General features: G+C 37.1%; 1 protein-coding gene across 1 annotated transcript in view; it reads right to left on the reverse strand.

The window, feature by feature from the left end:
* TLE4 (TLE family member 4, transcriptional corepressor) overlaps positions 1 to 24789 on the reverse strand; it is a 134946-nt gene that overhangs the window by 93167 nt on the left and 16990 nt on the right. The window contains 1 exon segment of the mRNA XM_079113860.1: positions 7472 to 7534. Within this exon segment, the coding sequence (XP_078969986.1) occupies positions 7472 to 7534 (63 nt within the window).

Below are 24789 nucleotides of genomic sequence, written 5' to 3' on the forward strand. Positions count from 1 at the left end.
CTCACACCTAATGTGAAAATTAGAAATCTGGAACAAATCCTCTAAGGCCCCAATCCATCTGTATTATTCATCGTAGGACATTCTTTCGATACACAAGGCTGTCATAACATATTACACCAAGACCAACAAAATGGCCCCAACTGGGAAACAGACATACTCTATGTAGGCTGCTGGCACTTAATGAACACTCTTTGAAAATGGTCTTAGGGGTTTCACTGCATGCTTATCAGGGCATCACCAGTTATTCCAACCAAGCTCACCTACATCAAACTATGTTATCACAAGTCATTGATTCTTTACAAAGTTAACAAGCAGTATAAAGGAATTAACTTGGAGCCATTACAAGGTGATAGCTCTGCCACCAGTGCATGTAACCACCATGTTTTGTTCATTTCCTCCCTAAGGCACAATATGAAAGTGACTGATGACATTTTTTAACTTTCATTTCACAATTATTCTACACATGCAAAACATGGTTCAGAGAACTTCAGTACCATATTAACCCAGTTGCCCAAACAGCATTTCAGATACACCTGTATCTCATAATATGTAGCAGAGGAGTTTCCCATCAATTTATAAGGACCAAATTTATGGCATGTTTGAAACAGAAATTTATGTATCATTTGGTATGACTATTTTAATTTTAATCTACTAGAATTGTGATTCAAATAAATTCATATTATCACTATTTGCTAAGCATATTTTCTCCCATTAAATGCTATCTAGAGTGGCCAAAGCAATAGAATTCGGGGGGTGGGGGGGTGGGGGGGGGACGGGACACGACTACTTACCAGAAAAGCTAACAACATTAAAAACAAGTTCTAGGTTAAAATTACAGGTGCACCAGAAAACATTCAAGTTGGAATGCTACTTTTTCCCTACATAAACATTAGAATTAAAGTAGACTAAAATTTTTCTTAATTTCCCTTCATATTCTACAAACTCTAATAATCAGAGAACTTGTTAAATGTCATAAACAGAATGATTTTAATCCTGTATTTCATTTGTTAAAACAATTATCTATTTAAAATATAGATGCACAGAAAAATCATCTCTATTCACTTGTAAGCTCAGTTCCCAAATCCACTCTGGTCAGTGTGAGAACTAGCCTACAGGGCTCCACCAGTCCTAAGCAATTCTACTTTTGTTTTAAGTAACTGAAGGGACAATAACAACAACAAAACCCAGCTATGGAATTGAAGAAGGAAGGAAGGAGGCAGATGTCCACCCTCCCTGCCACTAAATGACTAGAAACAAGTTGATGGCAAGGTTAAAAATGAAAGCCATTTCTACAACAGTAACAAGGATCATAATTCAAGAAACAGAAATTAAGAAGCAACTGGAGTTGGGTTTGGTGGTGCACGCCTGAGGCAAGAGGATCACATGTTCAAGACCAACCTCATCAACTTAAGCCCTAAGCAAATTAGTGATATCCTGCCTCAAAATAAAATTTTAAAAAGGGCTGGGGGTGTGTCTCAGTGGTAGAGTACCCCTGGATTCAATCCCCAGAACTACTACTCCACAAAAAAAAAAAAAAAAAAAAAAAAGCAAGCCACTGAAGGGAGGTAAGGAAAGTAAGGAACCATTTTCTGTTTTTTTATTCTCTCCAACAAAATATGTATATTTCAGGTTACTTCAGTCTGTGGCTTCAAAATTGTCTGTGGCCTGAGCCATGGAAGCAGATCAACTTCACTCTGCAAAACAATAAACCTGAACTAACTTTTCTGAGACATCTTAAAACTCCACACAATCAAGAATGACCAATCCAATGTACTGTCTATGATTTCTTGGGGCATGAAACAATCAAAAATTTGGATCCAGTGTCTCTAAAGGACAATACATATTTACAATGAAATATATATATATTTACAAAGAAATACATATGAGGAAAGAAAGACCTTAAATAAGTAACGATTTCCTTAACAATTTTTCTATCAACTAGCATCTTCCTTCCAGCAAATCTCCTACAAAATATAGTCCGCCATGTGTGATCTACTATAATCTATACTTCAACTGAAAAATATCTTCCAAGAATCTTAGTACATTCTTCTTCTTCTTTAATGTGCACAAACGTGAACAGTTATAGGCCCTGTGGGTTATTCAGATAGCCCATAACTGTTCATGTGGTTTCCTTTCTATCCTCTGTAAATGTATGAATGATAAACAATATCTGATGGATGAGTCTTCTCCAAGATTTGAACTGTATGGAAGAGACTTCTATAAAAAGAACTATGCATTATTTTACATATTAGGAGATAAAGCAAAACATGAGTTGTGTTACACAAAGTATTTATTATGTAACCATCAGCGATGATAATAATGACCATTACTTTTATTTTATGCATACCACTACGTCTGGAAATGATTGCTAGTTGTCCCATAAGACCCTTTTTCTTAAGATTTATGTAAATATAACAGTTATTCAGTTAATACTATATTTCCAAGTGTCTTTGCAGCTAGCTGGAGAGAGATAACCAGGTGTTGAACACTGCAAAGGGGTTAAAAAATGAGAACATCTTTCACATCATGCCCTTAAAAAGAATATGCCCTCTCCTTTCTCCTTCTTGCTGACTGGGGCAGGACAGGTGATGTTAGGGACAATGAACATCGATACAGAATGAGCCTAAGTTCACATCGTAGAATTGCCAAATTAGCCATAGGTTCTTCGAGCCAACCGTTATGAGAGAAACAAGCTTTTACCTCAATTAAACTACTGTTCCTTTGGTCTTTGTCAAAGCAGCCAAATATCCAGTCAGGTCCTTTACGATATCACTAATCCTTATATAACAACTCTATTATACAGCAACTCATATTTATAAGGATAAGGAAACTGTGGCTCAAAAAAAGCTAAGTATTTTGCTCAACATAAAGAAAGCAAGTAGCCCAGCCAGGATTTGCTCCTGAGTCTCCCTAACCTTAGGTTCTTATCACGCTGCTTCTCACACAATAGCGCTCTTCCAATAAACTCTATAACTTGTTATTAAGGGCTACAACTTTCTGAAAAACACAACTGTATCCTGAGAAAAGACTTTCAACTATAGGGAACATACATACCCTGTCTATTTCAACAATGACCCTTAGAGAAAAATAAAGAGTATCGAAAAAACAACTGTCCCCCAAAACAGGACCACAACTAATGTGCCCAATATTTAACACTTAAACTAACATTATAACAAACACTGACTTACCAAAAGTAAGAAAAAAAAAAAAAATCCCCTTCCTTCTGCAAGATAAACTGCCTACTGCTGGAGCTGCAAGACCTAGCAAACTTCACAGAAGACCAATAGCCAGCTCATTCTGGAAGATTACCTTGAGCTCCTCAGTTTTTACTAAGTTCTTCCTCTCCAATGTCTTAGGACCAAAATAACTTGAAATAGAATCCATTCCCCTGAAAGTACAATAGGAAAGGAAGGCAGAGAAGAGGGTATTTACTATGCCAGATATTTAACATTTTAAAACTATAATATACATTATAAAGACGGGGTTATTCTCCTCTAAGAATATTAAGATTTAAAGAGATCAAACTTCCAAACACAAAGCCAGTCAGAGGCAGAACTGGTCCAATTTCAAACCAATAGAAATGCTATCCCTTATTGTCATGGCACATGGTGTCAGCGCGATGCACAGTTTTCAGTCCACATTAGAATCACCTTAAAGGTACGTTCCTGGAGTTAGGGGGAGTGGGGGTGGACAAGACAACATTTACAAGCATTCTTAAATTTTGCTGAGGACCCAAAAGGACTACAGATAAACAAGCTACAGCCTGAAATCACTAATGAAACTAACCACTGAGATTTTCAGCTTGTTCAGATTTTGTCATCAGTTTTAATGTACTTTTATCCTCTATAAGAAGGATATTAAAGAGGAAGATTACCAATTTACATTCTTCAAAATGGGGTGATTACAAAGAAGGAGGGCTGGTTCCAGGTGCTACCAAACTGAGAAACTGAGAGCCCTGTTTCACTGCCACAGCCAGTACTGCTAACTGATAGCAGGGGGTGCTCACTATGTGCTAAACTGACCAGGTATGATCAGAAGTAAACCTCAGTCACTGGATGCATTCCATGCTATTAACTTCAACCTGCAGATGAAGAAACTGAGGCTTACAGAGGCAAATCACTTGCTAAAGGTCACATAGCTTAGAGCTCAGTTAAGAGTAAATCATACAATTTATAACACAGAGACCAGGATTTGCCCCAGATCTGACTGACATCATCCATAAACAAGAAATGCCAATTTGACTATTTGTAGTTCTGCAAATGAGACCCAATTTGGAAGACAGACAGGCTTCCCATACTTACTACCTTGAGAAGTGCCTTTCTAAGAAAAAAATTAACAATAGGAAATTATAGATCATCTTACCCATTCCTAACAGCCAAAAGTAAGTGGGAGAAAAGAACAACTTCAGACAGATGAGGGCACATAAGGTTTCGCTAAATTCTGATACTAGAGATCCTGTGAAATTTTAAGAACTCTAAGTGATGGATCCTTATTTTTAATGACAAGAGTTGGTAATATCTTTGTCTAAGGTCTAGGACTTCGGAAGTAGTTACATCTAAGGTGCAACAACAATACAACATTAAATATACACTGGCTATAATTTTTTTTAATGTTATAGTGAAATTTAATAGAAAAAATATTTTTCTGTGATTTTTATACATAGACAGTTGGTCAACTACTTTTGAGCTACAATTACACATCTGAAGAAAAAATTTTTATAAAAACTAAGTTTATTTAACAGTAATCATTTAGTGCTACACACACACACACACACACAATTTAGAGAATGTGATAAACCACATACAAAAGATACTAAGCAGGTACGTTAATCAGCATTTGGGGGCTTAATTAAAAACAGACTTCACCTAGATATAAATTTACCTCTTGTTCCTGTCAAACTCCAAAAAGCCTGACTTTGAGGTGCACAAAATCTCTCCAACCACTGTCCTGTAGTTTATGCTAGTCTTCAGGGAATGCTTTTCTATTTTCTAAATAGATCATTTAATTTTTAAATAAAAACATTTTAAAATAAATTCTAATGCCACAGCTGCTGTTTTGGCAGTGAAACTGTCACACAGAGAGCCGGTGTTAAAAGATCAGATTAAGAGCCTTCAGTCCTGGCACCGAGTGACGCCTGCAGCCATGCAAGAGTGATTTTCCATGCCTCTGAAGGGACAGGAAATAGAATTCATCTTCCTCTAATAACCTGCCTCCCCCACTCCCTCCAGATTACAGTCCATCTGGCCTCAGGGAAGAACTGAAGAGTCTGATGCTCACAGAATGCCCTGAAAAGGAAACAAGGTGGGTAATGTTCAGATACAAAACATCAAAGAGGACCTGATTTGACAGGAGCAAAAACATTTGTAGCCAACCTATTAAAAAGTATATATACATCTAAGGGAACCAGAAAAAGCAAATTAAATACAAAGAAAAAAGAAAAATGTTATGTACAGAATTAAGAATTAAAATTTAGGAGACCCTGACATAAGTCATTACATGTGAATTAAGGACTTCAACCAAGAAATGTCAAAGCATTGGGGAAATAGATAAATGGTCAGAACATGACACCTACCTATTCTCTTAGCCTGAAGCAGAAAAAAAGGGGTTACTGGTATTTCCTTATGGTTTTCCTGTACAGGTACAACTTCCTTAGTCAATTAATTTCAAGTCCAGTCTTGCTCAGTACCACTACCATTACACATTCCATTTATACTGGGCCTGCTCACACAAACCATACAACTTATGTGGGAAAAGAACTTAATGGCAAATCAGCTCCACCAACACCCCCAAGACCTCCTTCTATTTCTGAACATAATCCACATATCCTATAGAAATGCCATGGAAACAAAGCTGTTTCAGTAATTATACAAAGGGTTCTGTACCTGCAGAGGCCCAGTTTAATATAACCCTGGGGACAATTCTAACTTTCTTCTGCTACCTTTGGGTATAACATCCCTTCCTGGTTACAGTTCTGTGGGCCACACATGCTTCCTATCTTCTATCTTCATACAGCTAAGCTGCTTAAAGAAATACATACTACTATGAATCAAGTGAAGGGTAGTAGGCCTTCCTAAAGAAATCAAAAATAAGGTCCATAACTACTCTTATTCATTAACATGCCATCTAACCCAATCACAAGCAAATCCTAAGTAAAAATAGGTAAACTGGGATATGACTGGTGGTGGTTTTGTGGTCAGAACTAAAAAGGAAAAAAGGCCATACATTCTTTGGTTTTTCTTGTTGTTGTTGTTGTTGTTTGTTTGTTTGTGATCCAGAAGATTCAGGAGATTAGGTAAGGTTGTAAATATGTGTGCCCTTTCCCAATATATGCTCAATTAAGGATACTCATGGTTATGAAGTCTAACCAAGTTTAGGCCAAATAAGTCACACATAGCAATCCACATATCCACAATACACATGCATGCGCAAATGTTGGCTGCATGCTAATGCTAACATCAGCCCACGGCCGCTGGTAGGCAAGTGGATGAACAGCTCTTCTGACAAGCAGTGATACAACATGCTGACGGAACTAAAAACGTGGAAGAAACATGCCTCAATGTCTTCTGAGCCCACAACACAAAGCACTGTGGTGCAAGACATGCAGGTACTGTTAGTAGTAGTTCTTCCTTCTGATGGCTCCTCTTACCAACAAGCAAAGGAAGGTTAAGTAATCTAGAAGTAAAAATCATCTCTTTCTAGTACTCTCACCTAAACTTTATAACTACCAAAAATAAGCAAGCAAAGACAGAAAAGAGAAGGTAGGGGTGCCACAAGGAAGGAAATGCACCTCCTCATTCCAACCTGTGTGCATCTGTCAATAGTATGCACTTCCCCTGATGATGAGGAGCAAGACAAAACTAGTGAGCCCACATGCCAGGCCTTGGCAATGTGTGAAGACCCCTGTAAACAAAATCCAATTTTGAGAAAAGTGGCACTCAGAAATGAGTCCACTGTGTCTATCCTGCATGTCTTTTCCCAAATACACAGATAATATAAAGACTTAGGTAAGAATAAATAACTTTTTAAAAACAGCTAGCCAAAAGTTACATTTGTTTGTTTACTATGGAAGCCTTTCTGTCTGATATGTCTTGTGCAGACTCTTAATGCCCAGTGACAGGAGGTGTAGAACACACTCTTGTCTCTCTGGCAATTTTTCAATGTCTCCTATTAGATGCCATTATGATAAACAGGCATAATTCTGAGCAACACTACATCATATGACAGCAAAATATTTTAACAATTGAATTTTGCTTAGCACATTAGAAAATATCACATTATAGAAACACATTTAAATTATATTCCACTGAATTTTAATAAGGTATAGAAGTTGGAATGAGAACACGATATCTTAGAAATGTGAAATACAAACACTAAGAGACTGGCAAGGTTGGAGTCAGTTCTGCAGTGTCTTTTTTGAAGAATCACTAAAATGGCAACTTCTAGTCCAGTGCCTAAAATTCAACTACCTTACCTCTTGGGACAGGAAAGGAATGACTTGTGCACAGATAGCATTCAGCCTCTTGACAATCTCTGCCTGCAAAATAAAATAAAATAAAAAAAAAAAAGAGGATAGCAATAAAGAGAACAGTCAGCTGATTACCAATTCTCAAAATATTAACAGGATGATATTAAAACATACTTTATATTCTGGCTTGAGTATTTCCTAAGGAAGAAGAAAACTATCTCATCAGCAAGCCCATTAAAAAGGAGGCAGTGATAACAGTGCCACATTAATAGCACAATTTATTAACCATCATATACCTTAAAAAGTTAACCTTCAAGTACCAGGGCAATATAAAGTTTATTTTCATTAGTAGAAATCAGTTTTCAAAGGCTTCATCATTTTCCTTCCCCATTCTGATGTTTTTTATAAAATCCTAAGTCTTTAAGAGTTTAAATGATAAACATCTTTCCTACAACCCAACACTTTCCTTTACTAACTCACTGGATTGCTACATTTGTGGCCTTTCCTTTTAAACACTAGCACTGGGATTTTATACTTAACTTTCCAGCTTCCCAAAAGAAAAGCACACCCAATCAACCAATTAAGTTGATTAATTCAGATTCTTACTTATAAATTGTTGAGGAATGAGATGCTTTTCAACCACAGTAAAAGTTTCCAAATGTGTCCCATCAGGGTACTTAGTGCGTAGAGGTTTGGTAACAGGCTAAAATCTCACTACACTTAGCAGAATGTAATCAGAGCATATCTGAGGAAAAACCTTGGGAACCTTATCTTCTTACTGTACATCTGCAAAAGTCCCAAGAATGTCAGAAATCAGAATTTATTCTATAATACTTTTAGTAAGTACAGAAACCTCATACCAACAGGATGTAACAGGAAGCTTAAAAAGCAGAAAGAAAAATACCACAATATATGTTTTCTTTAAAAGCTACCCAAAGTTTACCAATGTTCATCTTAATTTGTACTTTTGGATGATCTAGTTTCTTATATACATACATACAAAACAGCTTATAGTTTAATGATGGGGTGCAGAACATGAGAGGTAAGAAGCATTGAAAGGCAGAAAACGTTAAGCAATTACTATTCCTGAGACATTCTTAAAATAAGTTCCCATCCAGGATCAGTTCCTCATTTTATAAGAGGGCAAAAATGTCCCTTTTCCTGCTAAGTCATTACGAGAATGACACTGACACTCTACTTGTGCAATCTAGGCTTCCTTCTTTCATCAGCAACCCTTTGACTTTGCAGCTATGCAATCTTTTCAATGCCAGCACCCTAAAAACTTTGCCAGCCAACAGAAAACACAAATTCACCATGAAGTTTCAAACCCAAGCTTTCCATTCCAGCCTGCATTCCTAATAGGAAGGACAAAAACCCAACTCCAATAAGCAGCAGTGAATAAGGACCCAACTGTGCTGACCTGATTTAATTTACTGCACTGGCCCCATGCAGCATTTAGCCATCCTTTAAGAATGCTTAAACCACCATGAAAACATGCAATGGGAATCACCAAACCACTCTCCACCTGGACAAAAGTACCACAGTGGATATGGGATGAAATTCCAGGGTGAGTTAAGAAAACAGAGGAGCAGTCAGTTTCAGAAGGCTGACAGCACTGCATCTCAAAGGCATTTGGCTGTTAAGCTTTCTGTAGGGAGAGGTGGAGGGGAGAATAAAAGATACTGAGACACTTTGGGGCAGACCAAACTGATGATTCTAATGCTTAGAACCATCTGCCAAGCATATTTTCCTCTTTATGTTGTTTACATAAATAAAATAGTCCCTTGCTAGGAGGGTTGAAAAATGTGTGGGCAAGAAACTGAGTTCTTTAGTTTGCCTACATAACCTAGGCAATAAAATCTACTCAGGAAACTTACTTATTTGGCAAAATAAAGACCAAAAGGTATTTGGTTCCTTAATTTTGGATCTAGGCTATTTCAGGTCTAACCAACTATTTAAAGAAAAATTCTACATGTTCTTAGAAACAAGTATAAAAAGGAGAAAAGCCTTACTACTAAATCATGTATGTTTACATATATACAAAAAAGAAAAAAGAGGGTAGAAACCTTGGAACCTTTTCTTTAAAGGTCTCCTTTTATTTAAAAGGCTTCTTAATTTATTTAAGTTGTCATGCCAATGGATTTTCATAGGCTAATTGGCAGTGGGGGGGGTTGAGATGTTGTGTGTGATTTCATAAAATTAAGCAGGTCATTCCTCACTTTGAAAGCTAAAGTTGCCTCGGAAACACTGATGCTTGTATGGTCATATAATTTTGCTTCTTTTGTCCCACAGGACCCAGCTTTAGGGAGGCATCATTTATTTACAGGCCTTTCCACTGGGCTTCAGCAATCAGCCAATAATACTGTGGACACACACTTCTAATGGCCTATGTTTTGAAACTGAGTCTAATCTAATGGCATGGGGCCCAAACTCCTTTTCCAGCACAGCCATTAAAGGATGTAGGTTATTGCTGTTGTCACCATTGATATTTGTCATTGTAATGTAATTAGGGCCCTAAAATGATGCATTACAGCCCTTGGCACAGCTTCTATTAAAATCTTTTCTTCTGCTCACTGAACTGCGACCTGCTTTCTGATGAATAACAGACAGACAGCTTTAGGGTAAGGAGCAGATTCATCAAAGAAGTATTTTTCAGCTTTGGGGAATGAGAAGTAAAAAAAAGCGGGGGGCAACCTAGGAGGAAAAGCAGTAGGGGAGGAAAAGCCACAACACACATTTGAATTTCATCTGACCACTTGAAATTCTGATTGCATCTGATGAATCTTGCTTAGACAATATATTCCCAGTCTTCGAATCACATGGTTAATCAGGGCTCTAATCTGTTATCCATCAGCCCATGCCAGCTCTATAGCTTCCAATCAAATTTATAGGTGATGTGGGTCATGCATCCCTGAGCAAGTATATTCACAGATAGCCCATTTACACAGGAAGAGATTCTGACATATTGCTGTTAGGGTTACTAAATGTTATAATGGTATTCAATGCTTTATGGACACTACTAAACTACCGCCGTTAGATGCTCATGATCATCCAAAATAGCATTAATGGACCCAAAAAAGGATAATTATTTATGTTCAAGTGTAAACAAAAAACTCATTTTGGCAGTCACACTTTGCTAAATACATCCCCAATTTTTGAAACTGCTATTACGTTCTCCCGTATCTATAGATATTTATTTTAAAAAAAAAGTGACGTTTTCTACCCTCAACTCACCACCATTCTATCTCCTCTTTCTACTTTTCTACCTTTATCTTCATATCATACTCCAATAAAAAGAATATAAAAATGACCACCCCTGTTTAAAAACAAACAAAGTCGCTTTGGGTAAAATATTTTAGGAAAAGGTGACAACAAAAAAAGGCCTTCTATGCAAATCCATGCCATGCACTGAACACCTGGCACATGATTGCCAATGGGCTAACTCAAAAGTGGAGACAGACAGTGGAACCGTAGCATGACCAGTCAGTAATGAAATGAGAAGGATCTTTCATCCCATTTTATTCACACTCCAACACTCAAGAATCACAGGAAAATTTATGAACTACCTTACATCATAAAAAAGTAATCTCATGCACTGAAAAGAATGCTGCTCAACAGATTAAAAAGTAACAGAGTAAGGCACAAAATATCACATATATATTTCTCTTGTAATTACACTAGTTAATTAAGACAAAAAACTAGTTAGGTCTATACTTAAATTCAATTAGAACCCCTCAAATGGACCTGACATAATAAAAACCTTATTTTTATTTCAATTATTTCTGCCTGTACATGTTCCTTCTAAAAACATCTATTTAAATAACATAATTAACTAAAGAGAAAGTATGATACAATTTTAGCCATCAAAGAAAGGGATCCACAAAATTATGGTGGCACACACCTATATTCCACTGAGTTAGGAGACTGAGGCAGGATGATTTCAAGTTCAAGGTCAACCTTGGCAATTTAAAGTGACCCTGTCCAAAAATAAAATTAAAAGAGCTAGAAATGTAGCTCAGTGAAAAAACAACTGAGTTCAATCGCCAGCATCACAAAAAGTAAAAAATGGAAACAAAAAATCAGCAAAAATTGGTTTAAAAAAATGTTTCATGAAGTGTTCAGCTCTCATTGAAACAGAAACAACATTTCTACATATGTACTGTTGAAATAAAACAATAACGTATTAGGAAACCATTTCAGTAGTCAGTCAAAAAAAAAAAAAGGCAATTACAATTTAAGGAAAATACTCTTGACGAGTGACAGTCCAACATTAATTTATATTGTAGAGTAGTTTTTTTATCCAAAATCTTTTTTAAAAGATTTATCTTTTTTATTAAATATTTATCAAAAATATACATTCACCCATTATATATAATCACTTAAAAATAAAAAATTCCCACTTACCCTGCCTGAAATCCTTTTGGAATAAGCAATAATAAATTTTGCAACCTTCTCCCATACTTTACCACCACAGAACTGTAACATTTGTAAAATATATTTCACCAGAGAAATAAATTATCTTCATTTATTCCAGTATTTCTGAAGAACCTGCATATCTTTTAAAACCAATCCTAACTAATCCTGCCTAACCCTAGATTTTTAATCAGAGTACTAATAAATTCTTTCTTTCTTAAAAATAAAAAAGCTTGGAATGGAACCACCATTTGACCCAGTTATCCCACTCCTTGGCCTATACCCAAAGGACTTAAAATCAGCATACTACAGAGATGCAGCCACATCAATGTTCATAGCTGCTCAATTCACAATGGTCAGATTGTGGAACCAACCTAGATGCCCCTCGATTGATGAATGGATAAAGAAACTGTGGTATATATATACAATGTAATATTACTCAGCCATAAAGAATAATAAAATTATGGCATTTGCAGGCAAATGGATGAAATCGGAGAATATCATGCTAAGTGAGATAAGTCAATCTCAAAAAACCAAAGGACGAATGATCTCACTGATAAGCAGATGATGACACATAATGGGGGGTGGGAGGGGGGCAAGAATGGAGGAAGAAGGGACTGTATAGAGGGAAAAGAGGGGTAGGAGGGGTGGGAGGGAAGGAAAAAATAACAATGAATCAAACACCATTTGTGTATGATTACACAAATGGTATGCCTCTACTTCATGTACAGAGAAACAACAGGTATCCCATTTGTTTACAATAAAAATAAATTAAAAAAAAATTAAATTATGTCATGTCCTAGGAAATGGATGGAACTGGAGTACATCATGCTAAGTAAAATAAGACAGACTAAGAAAGTTAAGGGTGAAATGTTTTCTCTCATACACAAAAGCTAGAGAAAATAAAAATAAAAAGAAGATCTCATGAAAATAGAAGGGAAATCAGTAGAGTAGAAAGGGGATAAACTGGGGAATGAAGTTGGCCAAAATTATTCTATGTGCATGTGTGAGTATATTACAATGCATTCCACTTTTATATATGACTAAAATGCATCAATTAAAATACTAAATAAATAGAAGGAAGATCAGTAGAGAAAGGGTGTCATGGGGAAGGAGGAGAGAAGGGAAGGGGATATTACTGGGGAAATGAAGAACACTACGTTATGTGCATTTATGAATTTGTCAAATGAACCCCAATAGTATGTATGATAATAATGCACGAACAAATAAAAAAAGAAACAATTAAAGAAAAAAGTCCAGACTAAACATAAGGGAAAATATTCAAGTAATAATATTACTATAAACTGATGATACAACTTGGGTAAGTGTTCCCCAAAGGCCCAGGTGTTAAAGGCGTGGTCACCAACTTGTAGAGCTACTCAGCAGTGGTGGAACCTTTAGGAAGTGGGGTCTAAAAAGGACAAAAGTTAGGTCACTGGGGACAAGCCCTTGAAGGGGATAAGGAGATATTGTACCCTGAACTTTACCTTTTTTTAACTTCCTAGACACTATGAGGTGAGTGAGCAGTTTTATTCCACTATGTACTTCCCACCGTGACGTATTATTGCCTTGAACAGGCCCAAAACCCACAGGGCTAATCCTGTATTAAAACCTCCAACACTCTGAGCTAAAAATCAACCTTTCCTCTTTTAGTTAATTATATCAGGTATTTTGTACAACAGCGAGTTAACACAACTAACAACTCAATATTTATCTTGTCATCACAATTCTACTCTATAAAACAAATTTTATGCATTAAAAAGAAAAAAGTCTAGGCTGAGAGATTTAGACCAGCAGTATTGTCAGCATTACTAGTAACTTGGTAAACCAAACATCTAAGTTTTGCTTTAGTTCAAGTGCTTATTTTGTGTAATATATCTAATATTGCATAATAAAATGAAGTGATATCATCATAAGGACCTCTATCAGTTTCCTAAAAGACTGATCCAATCTATTGAAACACTTTTGCAAAGTATTAAGGCCATTTTTAAAGCTCCGCCTGTCCTACCTCCTCCAGTGAGAAAGTGTATCATCTATGGAGTGCTCAATTAGTGTTGTCTTAAACAATATAAAAATACAAATTTTTTTTTTTTTTTTTACTTCCCCCAGCGAGATTAACAATGATTCTACTGAGGGCAATACCAGCAGTGTCAATACAGTTTATGTTTTGAACTCTTCATTATGTTATTTACTCATGTTAAGTGTTAACTCAGTTAATTGAATATACAGAAGTACCCCGTTTGTCCTAACATGATGTATGGCACTACTGCTAGTGGTGCTCATAAAGGTATATGCAAGGCAATGTCCTTCAAAAGAGTGCCCCACTTCACAGAAGAAGATATACAGGTGATTAACAAATATATGAAAAGATGTTCAACATCTCTAGTAATTAGAGAAAGGCAAATTAAAACCACTTTAAGATTTCATCTCCTCCAATTAGAATGGCTATTATCAAGAACACAGCAATAACAGGTGTTGGCGTAGATGAGGGGAAAGAGGCACACGTGTACATTGCTGGTGGAGTTGCAAATTGGTGCAGTCACTCTAGAAAGCAGTATGGAGATTCCTCAGAAAATATGGAATGGAACCACCATTTGACCCAGCTATCCCACTCCTTGGCCTATACTCAAAGGACTTAAAATCAGCATACTACGGTGACGCAGTCACACAATGTTTACAGTAGTTCGATTCACAATAGCGAGATTGTGGGACCAACCTAGATGTCCTTCAATAGATGAATGGATAAAGAAACTGTGGTATATATACTACACAATGGAATATTATTCTGCCACAAAGAAGAATAAAATTATGGCATTTGCAGATAAATGGATGGAACTGAAGAATATCATGCTAAGTGAAATAAGCCAATTCTAAAAAAACCAAAGGCCGAATGTTTTCCCTGATAAGTACATGATGATATCTAATGGGAGTGGGGGTAACAGAAGAATGAACTCTGGATTGTGTGGAGGGAAATGGGGGGGAGAGGGCAGGAAAGATAGTGGACTGAGATAGACACATCATTACCCTACATGCATGTATGATCACACAAATGGTGTGACTCTACATCACGTACAACCACAGAAATGAAAAGTTGTACCCCATTTGTGTACAATGGATCAAAATGCAGTCTGTTACAATAAAAATAAAATTTAAAAATAAAAGAGTGTCCTAGTGTACCTACATTTCATGAAAACTATTCCGAAATATCCCAAGAGGCAGAGGTATTTTGTGGATAGATATTTAAAAGCAGCTAAAAAAAAGTGCCTTATCCTCTTATCAGTTGAGCTTTTTAGAAAGTATTTTTCAGGAAGTATTTCTTTAAGTAAACCTTAAATAGTGCCTACATACATCTGGGCTCCGATTATTGTGTTTTAATACTGTTCCAATGTAAAGAGTGATGGAGAAAATGATAAATTGTCAAAATTGGGAAAGAGTCAGGCACCCATAATTACTCAGACAAAAGCAGATCAATCCAGTTCTCCAGTCTGGGGGGCGGGGACAACACGGTAACTCATCTTACAGTGGTTTACTTCACTCCCTTTAAAAGGAGAGGCAGGAAAAATGGGGGAAAAAAGAATGGGAGGAAAAAATGGGATGTAACTGTTAATTAGGGAAAGAAAATTACTTCTCTGGTAAATTTAACTTTGGTCTTCACAAAACATGGTGCAGCTAGTCAGAGAACCTGATTACTCATAAGATACGCAAATTCTGCAAACGCTTCTTTCCTCAGCACTCCTTTGCCCACATGCCACAGCAAACCCTGGCAGCCACTTTGTTTATTCTCTTGAACACTGGACTGCTCCCACTCTCCCCAGCTCATATGCCCTTTCTCTCGTGTGTCTCTTGATTCCCTCATCCTCCCCTCTCTTTAAATGTCTAGGTATCTTTGAAAGTTGACTTATAATTAAGTATTTTCATATTTAGCCATAGTAAAGGGGACATATACTCCACAACAGATGGAGATCACCTTGATTTTTCCCAACATGATCCATGTGATCAAAATCATGTGAAACATGTCTAAAGATAGAGAACCTGGGTTACAGGAATAAACCAAAACAAAACTGGGCACAGTGGCACATGCCCATGATTCCAAGCTACTTGGAAGAAGACCACAAGTTTGAAGCCAGCCTCAGCAATTTAGGGAGACCCTGTCTCAAATTAAAAAATAAAAAAGGGCTGTGGATGTTAAGTGCCAGCCCCTGAATTCCATCACCAGTACTACCTAAAACAAATGAAACAAACAAACATAACAAGCCAGACTGATGGACCTCAACAAGTTCTCATTAAGGATACCTATATATCCAGGGAAGTAACAGGATACCTCTTTTCTCTACCTTCCGATGCCTTTGATTCTTTTCTCATTAGGAGTAGGCCGTTCTTATCAAAACAGTTCTCAGTTCAACCTCCTTCCTAAAATTACTCATGCAGGGTTACTGATCATCCAACTCATTGGAATGCAGTGTATTTGTTATAAAGCTCAGTGATAGAGTGCTTTATATACAGAGTTCAGAATAAATCTCTAGAATGGGACCTACAGTGAACCAATCTGATGATTTTAACAGCCCAAGGAAAGGCCCTAGTCATGCTATGGCATCACTGGGCTCACATAAGTTAAAGAGCAGTTCCTAATAAAACAAGGTATAGTGGGTCGCAGAAACTATACCCACTACAGTATGTGCAGGCCCAGTTCATTCTTACTAACTCCATTCAAAACCTGGACCATGAGAGCCAGGTTTGGGGAGCCATGAACAGCTGCAGCATAAGAATACCTCTAGAGAACAAGCCAGGAATTGCGTATCACTTTTCTTGCTTCATCCCTGGGCAGCAGGTAACCTGACTGACATCCACATATACATTCTGATACACAAATAGCCTCCTCACTGTCCCTGACAAACTTATTTGAATACTCTCACGGTTGGACAGTTTCATAACAGAGAAGTTTTACTAAGAGCAAACTAATTCCTCCCTGTTATTTGTTGATGTTGTTGGGATGCTATATCTCACACAAACATGGGCATTCACTAACTGAATCCCCATCCAATCCTAGTCCTTCTTTCATGGCTCACAAAATGTGATTCATATATATTGGAGAAAGCTACCTGGAGCAGGCTAAGAAATTAAATACAAAAAAGAAGTCGGTACCACAGACTGAGCACTCTTTATGATCAGAAAAACATTAGCATTTTCTCCATAATCAGGCTTCTATCTACTTTTGCCTCATTTCTTCTTTTTAAATACTCTACTAGGCAAGTTGAGAAAATTAAAGGTAATGGAAACTACTGTCATCTTTGTGCTCCTATGTTCTCACTTTTTCAGTATCCATAGGAATTAGTCCCACTGCAGATACCAAAATCTGAACATGCTCAAGTCCCTCACATAAAATGATATAGTACTGCAGAGAAACTACACACATCCTCCCAAATACTTCAACTCAACTCTAGGTTACTTATAACACAAAGTAAATGCAATATACTGTATTCTTTAAGAAATAACAAGAAAAGAGACTGTACATGTTCAGTACAAACATATTTTTCCCATATACTTTCAATCCATGGTTAAATCTGCAGATGTAGAAACCATGCATACAGAAAGAGACAACTGTATTTCAAGTTGCCTTTAAATTATGGAAGCAATTTAAGATATTTAAACACATGTACCTCAAAAAAGAGCCCAAACCACAAATGTATTATTGCCTTTTTGTCCACTTGACAAATATTTATTAACTGTCTACTGACTATTAGGATTCTTAATTGCTAAATGAAGACAAAGGAGTGAAGTGCAGAAGACAAGTAAATTCCCACTGTCATGGAGTTCACTCACATCACAAGGGAAGGGACACAGAAGCACGTATATAAATATATGAAGAGGAATTTTAGAAGTGCTACAAATAAAATAAGATAGGGTCTAAAAAGAGAACTTTGGGGCAAGGGGCCAGTCTGGTTTGGGTGACAGGACCAGGGAAGGACAAAAAGGTGACTTAAGATGTCACTTGAGATGTGGCTGAAAACATCATTTGTCAGAGCATGTTCTAGACTACATTCTGCACATATTATTAACAGGTATTACATACATAAAGAACTCTCTGATTGAATGGCCTTACTTTGCCTCAGCAAAGTTAAACAGCTTTGTTTCCTGTTGGACATCTCAAAGGCTTTCATTTGATAGTGTTAGTTCTACATCTTTGGGGAAAAGCACATCAAAAGCAATACTACTCAAATTTCCTTGACTATGGAACCCTTTCTCCTAAAAGCTCTCAGAGGAAATAATATTCTGTAGGAAACAGGGCTGGTCAGTGGTTTCCAGCCCTGGCTTTACATCACCATTACCAGCAGACCTTTCACAAACAGATGCTAGACCTCACCCCCACACCCATTAACTCAATCTCCAGGGGGGGACCCAGGCTTCAGTATTTCATTTTAAAGCTCCCCAGGTGATTCTAATGTGCAGGCAGGATTGAAAGCCATTAAGCTAGAGTACAGGATGTACACAATAAGAAACGGTGGAAAATAAGGGCAGAAAAGGTCCACTGGGATCAGACTGTGAAAGGTCTTAAATGCCACACTAAGAAGCTTGTCCTTCATTTGGAAGGTAGCAAGGACCTATGCAGGACAATTCCTAGGAAAGCTACGATAACACTAAATGGGGCAAGATACAGTCAGTGCACTTCTGCCCTCTATCCTCTTGTTGCCACTAATTATATTTAAATAGTTGTGAAAGGAGAGAAGAGATTTATAACCACAAAACATACCACAAGAGGAAAGACAGAGAATGAAAGCTAACTTCAAACATGAGCAAACTGAATTCCCAAAGCATCCCGGTCTTAGGAAATTCAACAAAGTGTTTTTCAGGTATTGGCTCCTACTCTAAGTTAGAAACTATAAAAAGAGTAGTAAATGCAGAATTGATCTGAACACTTGAGCTGTGTATTTTACTTTATTGGTAGCAGGAATTGAATCCAGGGTCACTTAAATCTTTAAACCACACCCACAACTCTTTTTTTTACATTTTATTTTGAGACAAGGTCTCTGTATGTCCTTAGGGCCTTGCTAAATAGCTGAAGTTGGTTTCCAACTTACAAACCTGCCTCAGCCTAGAGTCACTGGGATTAGAGGTGCCTATAATCCGAAACAGGAAATGACCAGAGAGAAATAAATACAATAGCATACGCCATGTGTAAGTGTCCTGGGTGGGAGCCCGAGAAGGGGAGCAATCCCTTTTGGTTTGGGTGGAAGTAATTTGGGAATCATATTAAGTATTCAACTTTTAATAACTGTGTACTACTCTGCCAGGTACTGGGACCCAGTATGAAAGCATATGGGGACAGGATTTAGAAAGTACATAATACAGCACATGAGATGATAAAATTATATAAAACAGAAGGTACTTTAGATTATTAACATACGACTATTTTCCTGAATAAATGAGGGTGAAGGGATCCTGAGAAATAGAAGAGAGAAGGGAAAAGAAAGACCATTTCAAAAAGGGTCAGCCTGCTGTACCAGAAATTCAAAGAACAGGAAAAATGCAAGGGGTAAGGGGCAGTGGCAGTACAAGATGAGGCTCGACAAGTAGCTCCAAAAGAGCCTACTGGATCAGGCTTATCTCCACCTGGGTTAGACCAGTTAGGAGAGTACTATATTAGTCACAATGAGAGTTATTTTAAATAAGGTGCCAAAGAGTTGGATCATGATCATGATAACCATCCTAAAATTCATGGAGAGCTTGCAATGTGCCAGATATTTCACTTAATGCTCAAAGCAATTTTAAGAGGATTACTCTTGTCCCCATTTTATAGATAAGGCCTAAGAAGAGTGAAGTGTTGTTAAGTCACCATGATGACATAGATAGTTAAGAGAAGTAAACACATGCAGGAGTAACAGGGAACAAATTCCAGAAGACCTGATGATTGGCTGGGTGTAGCTAATGAGAGAGAGAGAGAGAGAGAGAGAGAGAGAGAGAGAGAAGGGCAATAATCACTTGCCTCCCCTGCAGGTTTCCTAACTTGAAAAACTGGATAGATGGGCCTGGCATTTCCTCAGATAGGATCACTGGACCTCAAGCAGGCTTGCAGGGGAGGATGTCATTTCGGAACCTGTTAAGTTTAAGTATCTATGAGACATTCAAGAAGAGTCTCAGGAGAGGTTAGGGTTATTAAAAAAGGGGGGGGGATTAATCTACTTATCAAGAGTAAATGATATCACCTAAATAAAAGGGCAAAAATGGATGTAGAGGGTACAGCCATGCTGGGAATACTGACAGGATTTTAGAGAAAGATCCCTAAAAATGAATGTATAGGAAGAGAGAGAGAGAGAGAAAGGCAAAGGCTGTGGACAAGAGACAGACATGAGGACAAAACATCTAATGGACAGTAATAGTGACCATAGTCACAGCAAAGGAGATAAGCTGCACAGGAAGACCAGCAGCATGTGGTGGCTTCATGAGATTTGGATAACGGGAAGAGTGAAAAATTCATGATTCCACCACGTGAAGCCTGGATATGGCAGGACCAACCATGCATTAAAATACAAAGTCATAGGCTTACGTGCAAGGTTTGTTGTAGGGAACAGTTATGAAAATGCTTGGGAAGAAATCAGACTCAAGTAACAAACTAAAAAACACACATATTATGAATGATCCAACTATGGAGTCCCAAATCCCAGAGTGACTAATTGCTAATCCAGTTGAACGAAGACCTTAAGCAACCCCTTCCCCAAATGATTCCAAACTCCATTTCTACAACCATGAAACAGAAACAGCCCCAGATCTAGTTGGCAGAAATATTTGAGGGAAGACATGAATAAAATCCCTTACGGTAAGTAGTTCTGTTTTAAGACAGAACAGAGATTAGATAGTGCTACAAATTGAGTGACTGTATTGTTAGGTATCGATTCAAGCTTAGGGCTCTTTCTGTCTTTCAATTAAGATAGAAACTCACTAATTTATATAGCAAAAGGGCTGCAGGGACCAAGAGGTGGCTGGAGACAGACCTAAGGGGCAAAGGGATGCCAGACTCAATGGTACAGTAACAGAGGACAGTGCTTCTTCATTGATTAGAAGGAGTGAGGTCACAGGCCCAGCCCCAGAAATGTGCCATTTCTCCACTTTTTTGCACTGTGACCCAGAAAAGACATTCTTGGTATTTATGTTTTGCTACTGGCAAAGGATCTCTCTTCCTCTTTTCTTGGTAAACAGATACCTGTTCTGGATGCAGTAAAATATATATGTAGTAATAAGAGTAAAGAATATCAACAGGCTGGGGGAAGGAGAAAATTCAGGCTTAATTTTTAAGCTTCTCTGATAATATGGTCCTGAAATTAAAGACTACAGAATAAAAGTTTTGTGAGACTTACTGAAATATATTCTTCCCATTCAGCAGATGGTAAAAACTGAAAGACAAAAATTGTCTGAGAGAATTTAGAATTGCTTTTAGAACAACTTAAATGGATTTTACATTAACCAAAGTACCAACTGCAGTGCTTCTATGAATCCCTGTCAACTGCCTTAAGTATGCTGCAACATGTTCACCTTAAATTTGGTAATAGTTTTAATCTAAGTTGCTTTTAAAATTATTATTATTTTTTAGGTGTCACTGTATTTTATGAACTTTAGTCCATCCCTAATCTATAAGTAATCCTGATGAACTTCTTGATTGATTACATATTTTAAAGCAATGCTACAGGAAGTTTTCAGTCCCCAAACTATTACTAGTCAGCAAGAAGAAAATGGGCTTCTGCCAGGACATAAATCAACAACTGCTAGGTTTGACTAGGTAGATTTTTAAAATTTTGTTTTATAAAGGACATTGTTCATGAAAGATGTAATATACTCATTTATATTATGATACAAGTTCCTAATCTCATTGCCATTTGTAAAGAAATAGTTCACAGAGATGTACCAGTCCACAAATCACATTTTCTGAGTATAATATTGCTCCAAAGCAGCACTCCTAAATCTCAAATTTATGATTTCTTACTACTTTAGACTCTATTTGATAGGTATGTTCCTTCCAGGTAACAAAATTCTCCAACACAACCTAAAAAAAGGGCATTCCTTAGTCTTGTCTCTGGCTAATTTAGAAAAATAATCAGTTATAAAACTACCTATACAGTGGGTGAATTAAAGACTGGAAATTAATTCTTCAGATAATCCCATTTCGGGCTCCCACTAGGTCGCAACATCTGCTAGTCTGAGGGACTGTATTACAGCAAACAAAAAGAACCACAAACTATAAATAATATTTTCTTATTTCTAAAAACCCAAAAATGATAGGGTTAGAGAATGACATGACAAATGTTACAGTTTAAGTAATGTCTGAGCTTCTTTCACAACAAAGTATACTTCTAAATTGGGAGTTTTTATTGGTACAAAAGAGAGACAAACCCACACAGTCATCTGATTCTTGACAAAGGTGCCAAAAACATACACTGGAGAAAGGATAGCCTATTTAACAAACGGTGCTGGGACAACTGGTTATCCATATGTAGAAGAATGAAACCCTTCTCTCTCACCCTGCACAAAAATCAACTCAAACTGGCTCAAAGACCTCAGAATTAGAGCAGAAACTATGCACCTCCTAGAAGAAAACGCAGGGTCAAAACGCCAGCTTTCAGGCACAGGCAATGACTCTCTCAATAGGACCACTACAGCTCAGGAAATGATGTGAGGAGTTAATAAATGAGACAGCATTAAATTAAAAAGTTTCTGCATAGAAAAGGAAACAGGAATATGAAGAGAGAACCCAACAAAATACAAGAAAATCTTTTCTAGCTACTCTTCTAACAGAGGATTAATATCCAGAATACATAAACCAGGCGTGGTGCTACACAGGCTTGTAATCCCAGCAGTTTGGGAGGATGAGGCAGAAGGAGTACAAGTTCAAAGCCAGTCTCTACAACTTAGCAAGGCACTAAGCAACTTAGTGAGACCCTGTCTCAAAATAAAATAAATAAATGAAAATAGGACCAAGGATTTGGCTTGGTGGTTGTATGCTCCTGGGTTCAATTTCTAGTTTTAAACAAACAAAAAAAAAAATCCAGAATATATAGAAAGCTCAAAAAACTTTACACCAAAAAAAAATCAAATAACTCAATTAACAAATAGGAAAATGAACTGAAACTTCTCAAAAGAAATACAAATGGCCAAACAACACATGAAAAAAAATGTTCAACATCATTAGCAATTAGGAAAATGCAAATCAAAACTACACTGAGAAATTTCATCTCACATCAGTCAGTATGGCAGCCATCAAGAATACAAATAATTATTAATGCTGGAGAGGATACGGAGAAAAAGACACTTCATACTGTTGGTGGGGCTGTAAAAATTGCTATGGGAACTAGTATGGAGGCTCCTCAAAAGACTAGGCAAGGAACCACCATACGACTCAGCTATACAACTCCTCAGTATTTAAATACTTACTGCAGCGATATATGCACACCCATGTTTATAACAGCACAATTTACAACATCCAAACTATGGAACCAACCTAAGTGTCTATCAATGAATGAATGGATAAGAAAATGTGGTAGATTAGTTGAGCATTAGGTGACCACCTGTAATCCCAGTGGTTCTGGAGGCTGAAGCAGGAGGATCAAAAGTTCAAGGCCAGCCTCAGAAATTCAGTGAGGCCCTAAGCAACCTAACAAGATCCCGTCTCTAAATAAAAATGTGCTGGGGATGAGTTCAGCGGTTCAACACCCCTAGGTTCAATCCCTGTTACCATTAAAAAAAAAAGAAGAAGAAAAAAGATATATATACAATGCAATTTTATTCAGCCACAAAAAAATAAAATTATAGCATTTGGAAGAAAATGGATGGAACTCGAGATCATCATGTTAAGCAAAATAGAAGACAAACTCAGAAGGTTACAGGTCTTTTGTTTTCTCTTATGCAGAAGTTAGAGAGGAAAAAGGAAAACAAAGGTGCAGGTGGATCTCCTAAAAATCAAAGGGGATCAGTAGAGGAAAGGAGAGGTGGGAGGTGGGAGGTGGGGAGGGAAGGGGAAAGTGATATTGGTCAAATTATATATTGTTATATTGTGTGCATGTACACACATGTGACAACAAATCTCATCAATATGTAGATCTATAATGCATAAATAAAAGATATGAAAAAATAAATTAGAATTTTTGCTTTAACTGGTGTTTAATAAATTCCCACAAGTGTTTGCATACACATTAAAGTTTGAGAAAAGCTGCTCAAGTTCACTGGTCATCAACCGTGCTGTGCATCAGAATCACTCTGAAGCTTAAAGAAAAATTCCAATGCCCAAGTACCAGGTTATGGGGCCCTGGAACCATCATTTTATAAAAAGTATTAATCCAGTCCTACCCATGCTGGTTTTATAGATGAATATATTTTAAGACTCAGAAAAATTAAATAATTTTCCAAGAACACAAGAAGTTACTGGTTGAATTAAGACTGGCACCTAAAAACTATTTAAAAGAAGTGTGTTGCCCATAAAGAACTGAAGAAACCATGGTTACCAAAACATCAGAAACAATTTAAAAGTCTATGTTTTTATCTTATGGTCTACTTTTTTGGTTAAGAAGAAATAAGAGCATGGTATTTAGTATTATCCTTTTAATCTTGACCAGTACTATTTTTGATGAGGGGGCATTATCTCCATCAGCCACAGCACATATGATGGAGATAGTGAAGCCTCTGCCTGGTCAGTATTTAGGACTGAGTGGCAGGACCATGGGTGATTTTTTTTCTTTTGCTTTATAAAATTCCTTTAATGTTTAATTTTCTTTAGTGTTACTTTTTAAAGTAAAAGCACTTAAAAAACAACTTTAAAAGCCTCAACCTAACTTAAACTGAGAAGTCCAAGAACAAAGACAAGTGCTGTATTAAGACTGTAAAAGTTTCCAAAAGCACAGAACTCATTATTAGGCCCCAAGGAAGGATAC

This window comes from Sciurus vulgaris, assembly GCF_902686455.1.
Source record: "Sciurus vulgaris genome assembly, chromosome: 15".
Taxonomy (NCBI): Eukaryota; Metazoa; Chordata; class Mammalia; order Rodentia; family Sciuridae; genus Sciurus; species Sciurus vulgaris.